This window comes from Bidens hawaiensis, unplaced genomic scaffold, assembly GCF_021521415.1.
Source record: "Bidens hawaiensis isolate Kalapana, Puna unplaced genomic scaffold, B.hawaiensis_p1.1 tig00043518_1, whole genome shotgun sequence".
Taxonomy (NCBI): domain Eukaryota; kingdom Viridiplantae; phylum Streptophyta; class Magnoliopsida; order Asterales; family Asteraceae; genus Bidens; species Bidens hawaiensis.
In genome coordinates this window covers 24,493-34,902 of record NW_027505837.1, presented here as the reverse complement: position 1 = coordinate 34,902, position 10,410 = coordinate 24,493, and the positions used below count along the sequence as shown (strand labels likewise).

At 40.3% G+C, this 10,410-nt stretch overlaps 2 protein-coding genes across 2 annotated transcripts; both read right to left on the bottom strand.

Moving 5' to 3' along the window:
• Positions 1-314: 314 nt before the first annotated feature.
• Positions 315-3,488, bottom strand: LOC143615545 (uncharacterized). The gene is made up of 5 exons (XM_077088647.1): positions 3,270-3,488; positions 3,030-3,179; positions 1,742-2,521; positions 1,054-1,525; positions 315-985 (listed from the first exon to the last, which is right to left on the bottom strand). Exons 1-5 carry the CDS (start codon positions 3,486-3,488, stop codon positions 315-317), a joined length of 2,292 nt encoding a protein of 763 aa, XP_076944762.1.
• A 4,659-nt stretch (positions 3,489-8,147) lies between these two features.
• On the bottom strand, positions 8,148-8,856 carry LOC143615546 (histone H3.2-like). The gene has a single exon (XM_077088648.1). It carries the CDS (start codon positions 8,579-8,581, stop codon positions 8,171-8,173), a length of 411 nt encoding a protein of 136 aa, XP_076944763.1. The 5' UTR covers positions 8,582-8,856; the 3' UTR covers positions 8,148-8,170.
• Between the last annotated feature and the right edge of the window lie 1,554 nt (positions 8,857-10,410).

Below are 10,410 nucleotides of genomic sequence, written 5' to 3'. Positions count from 1 at the left end.
CATTGTGTAGTTATACATTATTTTAAATATAAAAACATTGTCTTTTTGTGAACAATAAGGCAATAAGCATGTGTCAATGCGTTCTATTAAATATTTGCTTGAACGCGTTTACACTCAACTCGATTTGAGCTTTTAGAGAGTCACGAGTAACTTATGAGTGACTAATCTAGTGTACACCCTGTCTTTCCCACTATAACAAAATTAGCTTGATTACGTAATACATATTTAACATATTTATGTCTTACCCACAAAAATATAGATAGCTTGATTATGTAATAGAAGTTAAGGTACAAAAGGAGCAAACATGAACTGTTCTAAGGAGAAGGATGCAAAAAACAGTCACGCCATTTGTCAATAAACGGTAACTCATCCGGATTCAAACTTGGCAACTCACGATCTTGAAGGCTATTGATTATCTGCATGGTCTCACCAAGAAGTTCGGCTGCAGTTTGAACACTCTCCTCCCTTTTCTCTATGACACTCGTGTGGCATTTCATTAAAATGACTTGGGGTAAGTTGGTGAGACAAGCAGCCAATATATCTGAGATCATTGACGATAATTGCCCAAATAGTTCCTCTTGGCTAACATGGTCTATGTTGGCATGGTGGGAAGCTAGGATGGTTTGCGTGATCTGGTACATTGAGTTGGCAGAAATCGACGTGTAGAGTGAACTATCATCGGAACCTTTCATATTCTTAGTGACAAGGTATTCAGCTGTGCTATTGAACCATTGAACAGCCTCTTTTGGTGTATTAAGTTGATTAGCAGGGTTCGACAACTTATTTCCAAGCCATGTGTGGTAAACATCAACTTCTAGCCACAACGTTCTAGCAGCCTTTTGAATGGTTGCATACTCATCAGTAGCATTGAGCGTTTTTTCCACATGTTTGACATATGTAAGACCTTCGCTAACACTCCTTAGCAACCTATCAACCTTGGTTTTTCGGATGTTAGAAAAAGATATGGCGATGGTTGTCAGGGTTACTATTGACAAGCTCCAGCAGTCAACATAATTTTCTTTGGTTAAAGGTGGGGCGCGTTGAACATCATACTTTCCAACTTCTCAAAACCACTAGATTCCTCTAGAAGCTTCATGAGATTGTTAGGTTGTTGCTTTTCAGCCCTTTCAATCACACGGTTCACAGATTTCGAAATGTCTGTCAATGTTTTATCAGCGAGCTCCATATCATCTTGAAGTTGCAGAACATACTGGCTAAGATCTTTATTATGTTGTAGTTGACCAGGTCCTTCCACTGACACATTATTTGAGGCATCGAAAATGACCTTTAGCCACTTCCAGCAATGAAAACAACACAAGACACCAATTATAAAGAAAACTGGGATCAATGCTATCATTTTACACACCACCACAATCGTCTTCTGAAATCCTATGCAAAGACTTAAAACGAGGACCTTTAGATCCTGGGTGACAATCTTGAATCTGCTGCTACTGAGTTTCGGTGGTATGCTACTCTGTTTCCAATCAGATAACTTCCGAGTACAGTAGCTCTCTACTTTAAACACCTTAATATGGTTCCAAAACCATTTTATGGACACTTAAAAACTTAGAGATGCAAAACATCTAGAAAGAGGAGCGATTGTACCGAGTAATACTCCGATAAATTGTGTTATTAGAATAACTAAAACCGACCACTTATAATCTGACCCATAATCCTTCACATGTGTTTTTGTGTGAAGCATAATAATAATATGTAGGAGAGTGCTTAAAACACATATTACCCCAGAAGCAGATCTTGTAGCAGAACAAACGGTTGTAAATTGGGGGCTTCCAGTTTCTGTCATGATCCAGTGGTTACTCACATGCTGCTTTAACTTCTCAACCATTGGTTGTCGCAACTCCAGATCCTTCAAAGCACTTTCATGACCTGCTTTGTATTTGGATTCTAGTATTTGTTTCGAGTTTAGGATCATTAAAGCTGAACATGTATGTATCATCAGCAACACGAGTAGCATAGCCACATAAAAGATTGCAGTCAACCAATTGTAAAAATTTCGAACACTGTAATAGTTATGTCTATAATTAGTAACCACGCCAGTTTCTAACTGAATGCATACATTCACAACCAAGGTAATTACTAGAATACCTAAAGCTATGATGTTTGTAAGAAGTTCCTTACTGTCCATGGTTGCTAGAGAAGGTAATAAATTAGCCATCATGATGCACATAAATGCCATGCTTCCAAGCTTTGCAGCCTGATCCACAGGATTCGGCATTGAGTTATTTAGATCCACGGGCAGCTTCATTGCAACAGCTATGACAGTGAGCGAAGCAGCATTCAGGGTAAAATATTTACATGGAAACCACAACGTTTTGGTTTTGAAACCGTGCAATAGATCAGCCACCATTGGTAGGATGCAGAAAACAGAAGCTATTGCAATATATATTCCAATCCACATCATAGGTTTACTGAACTGATTTTGCATTTCTGTCTGGGATATTGACTTCCACACGAACTCTGGAAATCCGTCTGGAATGTTGGTGCAAGAGGATAGAACCTTCTGAAGTTGGAAATATGTGGCCAGCAAGGAAAGATCCATAAGTATACTCCCTCCAAGGAAATGGTTATTCAAACCAAATCAAAAGCTTATAATCTGTGATAAAAGCCGAAACAATTTAGAAGGATGAAGCTAGGTAAGGCCTTAAGATGTATTTGGTTTCCTAATGAAATTTCCAGCCACTTTACACCAAATTCAGTGGGAGTTTAATAAACAAATCCAAGACCAATGTTAGGTGGTTGATAAGGTGCCTAATAAGTCAAGTAATAACCGTCTCATCAGATTAAGATTTATTAATTTTATTTTATTTTTTTGAACGGCCAACGAAAAGCACTTTATTAAAAACAATCAACACAACCAAATACAACAAAACAAAGTCTAGTAAGAAACTAGACTGCAACACATCTACAACAAAACAAGACCCCAAAAAAGTCCCAAACACTCCTCAGTTGACAATAAATCTAACCCAATCATCCCACACTAAACTTAGCCCACTCGACCTATTTTTTACCCAAAGAAAACTAAGAGCTTTAACATCCTCCGCCACACTTCTAGCCGAAATCTTCAAGCCACCAAACACCATGTCATTCCCTGCCTTCCATAAACACCATAAGGTAGCCATACATACTGCGTGAAACGCCTTTGCCTTTCTCTTCGGAAACTTAGTAAATTTATATAATTCAAGGAGATCACGGACACTAAATGCAAACACTTTAGGTACACTACACCAAATGGAAATAGCTTGTCATACCGACTGTGCCAATCCACATGAAACGAAAATATGTTTGGTCGTCTCTTCCACTTTACTACAAGCCGGAAAATCTAACGATCCCACCCCAACATTCCGTCTAGCTAATGAAGTTAACACCGGGAGCTTATCCAACTCCGCTCTCCATGCAAGCAAACCCACCTTAACAGAAACCCAATTATTCCACTTCATCTCATAAACAGGAGAACTAATTCTTGCCATATCTATCTTCTCTTTTCAGCTCGTGACTGAAAAATCACTAGAATCATCCGACACCCACCTGACCGAGTTGTCACCATCAACTAAAACCACATCCTGACATAACTGTAGCAACCCTCTAAGCTCCTCAACTTCCCTAACTGATCTTGGATCCCTAACCCAATTCCATGTGCTGGGTATGACATCATCTATCATCACTAACCGATTGGCCACTGTACAACCCTTATTCCTTCCCAAAGCAAAGAGTAATGGGAACCTTCTACATAAAAGATCCTCACCAGCCCAGTAGTCTAGCCAAAATAGGGATCTGTTACCACTTTTAACTACCTGCCTCAGTAACAACTCCAATCTAATGCCCATCAAGTTCAGATCCGACGTGTTACGCCAAACCTGTTTCCATGAACCTGGAACCGATACCTTAGCCGGAATGCTTTTCCAATCTCTTAACGTGTGATGTATTGCCCATATTACCCTTCTCCATAGTCTATCCCTTTCCCCTTTAAATCGCCACCACCATTTTGCTAAAAACGCACAATTTGTATCCCGCGACGAGCCCAAACAAGTCCACCATACTCCTAGGGGCAATCACACGTTGCCAAGCCACCCAACTAATTTTTGCCTTCTCGTCCGAACCTCCCCAAAAAACGTTTTCCTTAGCCGATCCAACTTCTTTATCACCCCGTCGGGTGCCCGAAAAAGTGAAAAATAAAATGTCGGAAGAGCATTCAACACCGACCTAATAGCAATGAGTCGGCCCCCAAATGATAAACTTTTTTCTTTCCAAATCGACACCCGATTTTGAAACATCTCGACCACCGGATCCCACGCCTTAATAAGATTCATGTTCCCACCTAATTGTAGGCCCAAGTGTTTAAAAGGGAAACTACTAACCCGACATCGTAATATGTTCGCCATTACCTATTTTTCCTTCGGAGTCACACACACTCCAAATAGCCTGCACTTAGCCAGGTTTACTCTTAGACCCGACACCATATAAAAGCACCTTAATACTCTATAAAGATTCAGTGCAATTTCTTTCTCCCACTCCCCTATAAAGATTACATCATCAGCATAACTCATAACTGAGATGTGATAAAAGTGGACCATTGTGCCCACAGTTCAGCCCTCGAAACAGACCCACCTCTATAGCTCGTTTCATCATACCCGTGACGCCTCCATAGCAATAATGAAAAGAATAGGCGATAGCGGGTCACCTTGACGTAGGCCCCGAAAACATGTGAACTCGCGAGTAGGTGATCTGTTCACCAATACAGACGCCCGACCAGCGTTTAGTATTGCCGAGACCCAACTCCTCCATCGAGACGGGGAAATTCATTTGACAAAGAATGGAGTCAAGAAAACCCCAATTTAACGAGTCGTAGGCCTTTTTCTATGTCCACCTTAAAAATCATACCGCGTTTATTCGACTTTCGTAACCATGCCCCCAATTCGTTTAGTATTAATGGCTCGTCTAAAATACTCCTTTTCGCCAAAAACGTTGATTGTTGTTCCGAGATCAACTTCCCAATTACCCCTTTCAGTCTATTAACCAACACCTTAGATATGATTTTGTTGATACAGCCAATAAGACTAATCGGACAAAAATCACCAAGGCTAGACGGGTCCTTCACCTTCGGGATCAAGGCGATAAATGAAGGCAAACATCCATTATTGAATGAACCCGAACAATAGAACTCGTTAAAAACGTTTTCAATATCACCAACCAAGCAATCCCAAAACCGTCTTAAGAACTTAAAATTAAACCCATCGGGGTCTGGCGACCTGTCACCATCACATTCCCATATTGTTGTTTTTATCTCTGGCAGTGTAAATGGCCCAACCAAGAATTCTGCCTCCTCTTCGTTCAACACTGACAACTCCGGACATACTATACTGGGTCTCGATACAACCGGCTCCTTAAACCGCTCTGCAAAAAAATCGAACGTCATATTCTTCAAGATAATAGGATTTTCAACCCAGTTATTCCCAACAAGCAATCCATGCAGCCTGTTATTAGACAGATTTGCATTTAACACACCATGGAAATAACTCGAATTTTCATCCCCATCCTTTGCCCAGCGCACCCTTGCTTTTTGTCGTAGGTCCTTCTGTTTCTAAACTTCATATTCATGTATAAACAATCTACATCGGTCCCTTTCATCCATTTCCTCTTGTAGCAACTGACGTGTTTCGGCCTTCTACTCAAGTCCACTGTCTTTTTCTTCTCCAACTACTCCCCCTCAAGAGTCTTATTATACCTCGTAAACCAACCCTTTATACGTGATTTCAACCACCTTAGTTTTGTCGCCAATGCCGAGTCGGCTGGGCCCACAAACGAAAATTTACTACATTCCGTCTCAATAAATTCAACGAACCCAGGAAGCTGCAACCATGAATTAAAGAAACGAAACGGTGAATGACCAAAGTCTTTGGATACGGCAAAATCGATCTATTCGGAAGTACATTCGATCTAATAAATACCCTATGTCAGAATTTAAAAAGTCTACCAGTACAGCCGAGAGGACCACGAACGATGGTCCGAACACTCCTTGGCAAGGACAGTCAACGACGCCGCTAACCACCTGTTCATAAATCCCCGACAGACCAACATCTGATCAAGCTTACTAAACTTATCCCCGTGATCGGAAACATACGTGAACAAGCCACCCCCCATTTGATACTCCACAAGGCCCGCCTCTATAAACTTAATAAACGCAGCCGCGTTCGAAGCTATAAACTCCGAATTCCTCCTTTCCGACATTGCTCTAACCTCATTAAAATCTCCCGCAATAATCCACAACCCCGGTAGAACCCCAATAATGCTCAACGTTTATTAATTTTATTACTTCTTCATACATCTCTGGAGCAAAATTGATAAAATTTATACTTGAAAACAACAAATAAAAAGTAGTATCATTTCACAGCATGAGCAATGACTTGTTTTGACTATTTTTTTAACAGCAAATTTTCCAACTAGATTCTTCCTAACGTTGCACTTGTAAGGATAGGACCGTTTGGGCCTTACAAACTTCTGGTGGATGTGATTGTTCTTTTGGATGAAAGTAAGACCCAACCAACATCAAAAAGCTAATATGTGACTTTGATCAAAAGCACCCTCAAGAAAGATACGATTCACGTCATTTTCTCTTTTTAAGAAAAGTCTAATCCAGTCCTTATAAAAACTAATGTCCAGCACCGAACTCATTCTCCAAGGAAGTGAGCACAATTTACATGATTCACATAACGTAGTGAGTCATGCTTGTATTAAAGTAAATAACATATATACTTTCACGGAGAATACAATATTTAAGCAATTTTTCGACTTTTATTTATTGCAAGAATTTATCCATTTAAATTGTTTTACTTGTAACATGGTGTAACATCTGGATTGGTGGTGTCATGACATGAGCGGAAGAACAAAGTATAAGATAAAAGGTTTATCATGTAAATATCTTATAAAAAGAGTAGGAGCATCAAGCATGTGAAACTTTGAATTATATAAATAATTTAAATTCAGGACTTCTGCACCATCTATACTAAGTTGTCGGTGTTTGTAAGTAGCCATGTATCATGTATGTGTGTAAAGACGATTAACAGTATTGATACCTTTCTAAATCGAAATGGAAGTTGGTTGGTGTCCGTAAGATAACGGAGGTTCGCCGGAGAAATATCACCGGAAATAAACTAGTCTTTGCCCAAAATTTCCCATTATATTAAAGTATGTGAATGAAATCACGGCTTGTATAGTCAGGTTTATTTGGTGATTGGTTCAACAAAGATGGCTTGACTTGTCCACGTACGGTCTTTGAAGTTTCATTTCTCATCGGTTACTGTGGATTTTATTGTCGGTGGTCACAAATAATATTTTCAAATATTTTATCAGGAGTTATCTGTTACAAATATGTTTTTTTAGTTATGTTTTATATATTATTTTACGAGTTTATTACATCCTAAAAACAAATTCTCACCTCTTGCTGACTGGGCACCACACGGCGCAAAACACCCCAATTTGTAGCCCCTCCACCACACATAGCCTAGCTGATAAGGATAAAAAAAAAAGTTAACAAAGATAAAGATGGAGCTTGTGCATGCTAACATTAGCTCAAAAACGGTTCCGGGTATTGTCAACAAAAATCAAAACAAGTTCCTGTATAGTCGGGTATTTGCTGGGTTTTTCGAGTTTTTTTCGGATTTCATATAGGGTCGGGTTTATACCAGATACTAGTAGAACCAGTTCCACCGGTTCCGGTTCCCGGTCAGTTTCGAGGAGAAATCAAAAGCCCAATCCGTACCCACAGGTAGAGAAGGATCGGGTTCAATTCCAAATAAGAACCTTCGGGTTGGATCTGGAACTAGGTTTTTTTTTCACCTCTAATTTAAAACCAATAGCACTGCTCAAGTCATGGATAATTAGTCAACACTCTGATAAGCGAGACTTTCAATCGGAAAACACTTTCAACTTAGACAAGAGGATAATATAGTGCAAAACAAAATATAACTTTGGAATGAAATCTAGGTCCATACGGACCATACTTCATTGTGAGATTGCCTTTTCAAAACATTGTTCCAATTTTAGTATTGAAACAATAACCCCCAACTTAAACTCGATTAAAATATAAAATTCAACACCATACACTAATATAATCGATTGAAACATGTAACAAGCCAAACAAACAAACATAAACCTAAGCCCTCTCTCCTCTAATCCTTCTGGCCAACTGCATATCTTTAGGCATAATAGTGACTCTCTTGGCATGAATGGCACACAGATTGGTGTCTTCAAACAAGCCTACCAGGTAAGCCTCGGAGGCCTCCTGAAGAGCCGCCACGGCACTGCTTTGAAACCTGAGATCCGTCTTGAAGTCCTGAGCGATCTCTCTCACCAGCCTCTGAAACGGAAGCTTACGGATCAACAGCTCCGTGCTCTTCTGGTACTTCCGGATCTCTCTCAGCGCCACCGTTCCTGGCCTGAATCTGTGCGGCTTCTTCACTCCTCCCGTTGCCGGAGCTGATTTCCGGGCGGCTTTTGTTGCCAGTTGCTTCCTGGGAGCCTTTCCGCCGGTGGATTTGCGAGCTGTTTGCTTGGTTCTTGCCATTGTTCGCTTGTGAGAATTAGAGATGCGTTTTTTGTAATTTCAAATTTGTTTGATTGTTTGGATGATGTGAGATCGGTGATTGGGGGTTTGGTATTTATTAGGGTTTGTGAATGTGAAGGGGTTTGTTTGAATATTTGGGGGAAAATGAGCGCCAGAGAGAATGGATCGTTGGATTATGAAGTGAAAAAGGGACGGTTAAGATTGCTTGTTAGGAGAGTATCCGGATAGCTATCCGTGTTTTTGTTCTTGGACCAATTAGATGTAAGAGAGAATTTGACCATGCTCTTTTTTATTTTATACAGTATGTTTTTATTATTTTGTTTAAAAATAATTTTTAAGTTTGGTAAATGGGTATCGATGAAGTGTAATATTCATGTTTGGAGGGCAGAGATGAATATGCTCCCGACCAAGATGGAGTTAGAAAAAAGACATATCATACTAAAGCATTGAAGACGGTAACCCCCTACGAAGCCTTGATGGGCCGAAAGCCCAACATAACACACTTACGAGTGTTTGGGTGTTTAACGTACATGAAGATACCCACCGTCAACCTTCAAAAGTTAGATGATCGGAGTATGGAGGTTGTACATCTCGGAACCGAACCGGGATCAAAAGCTTATAGGTTGTACGACCCTGCTCAAAACCGTATTTATGTGAGCCGGGATGTCTGTTTCGAAGAAAGTCAAAAGTTTGACTGGTCTCGACATACCGACTCGTTTCAAGTCGGAACCGGACCTGAATGGTTTGAATTTATAATCGAACATGTCCAAGAAGAAGTTCAACAAGAAATTCCAGTTGAAAACGAAGACCCAACAAACCTTAACGTGCCTGAATTTGAAGACCAACCGGAAGAAAATACCGAACCTGAGCTGCGAAGGAGAATGTCTTCTCCTAGATGAAGAGCCAGCTACCTTTGAAGAGGCAAAGAGTTTAAAGAAATGGCGAGAAGCAATGAGATCCGAATTAGTCTCAATCGAACAAAACAATACGTAGGACTTATGTTACCTACCATCAGGTCACAAGGCGACTGGTTTGAAGTGGGTGTTTAAAACCAAACATGATGCAGACGGGTCAATAACAAAGTACAAAACAAGATTAGTCGCGAAGGGGTACGTGCAAGAGCACGGGGTAGATTTTGATGAGGTTTTTGCCCCGTTGGCGATAATGGAAACCGTACGCTTGATTTTAGCAATTACAGCGAATTATGGTTGGTTCGTTTACCATTTGGACGTTAAATCGGCGTACTTAAATGGCGAGTTGAAGGAAGAAGTGTACATGAAGCAACCTGGCGGTTTTGAAGTTCCCGGAAAACACGGTATGGTTTATAAGTTACGAAAGGCTTTATATGGTCTTCGCCAAGCACCGCGAGCTTGGAACGAAAAACTCGACAAAACGTTAAAAGGTTTGGATTTTATTCGATGTCCAAGAGAACCTGCGGTGTACAAGCGGAATACGAGAACCGACATTCTCATTGTTGGTGTATATGTCGATGATCTTATCGTGACTGGTTCGAGTCAAGCCGAGATTGAGAAATTCAAAAGTCAAATGAAGAATGAGTTCGAGATGCAAGATCTCGAAATGTTATCTTATTATTTGGGCATTGAAGTAACCCAAAAGAAGCATGAGATAAAGTTGAAACAAGAAGCTTATGCTAATAAAATTTTAATGAGTGTAGGTTTAAGCGAATGCAACCCGACTCGATTTCCTATGGAACATCGGTTGCAAGTGACGAAAGATGAAGATGGAGAACCCGTTGATGCAACCGAATATCGAAGGATAATCGGTAGCTTAAGGTATTTGACACACACGAGGCCCGATTTGAGTTACTC

Excerpts from the sequence above, each read along its gene's own strand:
- LOC143615546 (XM_077088648.1), bottom strand. The coding sequence starts at position 8,581 with ATGGCAAGAACCAAGCAAACAGCTCGCAAATCCACCGGCGGAAAGGCT.
- LOC143615545 (XM_077088647.1), bottom strand. The coding sequence starts at position 3,488 with ATGGCAAGAATTAGTTCTCCTGTTTATGAGATGAAGTGGAATAATTGG. Across the intron at positions 3,180-3,269 it reads CATGTGGATTGGCACAGTCG|TTTCCGAAGAGAAAGGCAAA; the intron begins GTATGACAAGCT and ends AAATTTACTAAG. Across the intron at positions 986-1,053 it reads TGGTTTTGAGAAGTTGGAAA|TAACCCTGACAACCATCGCC; the intron begins GTATGATGTTCA and ends GCTTGTCAATAG.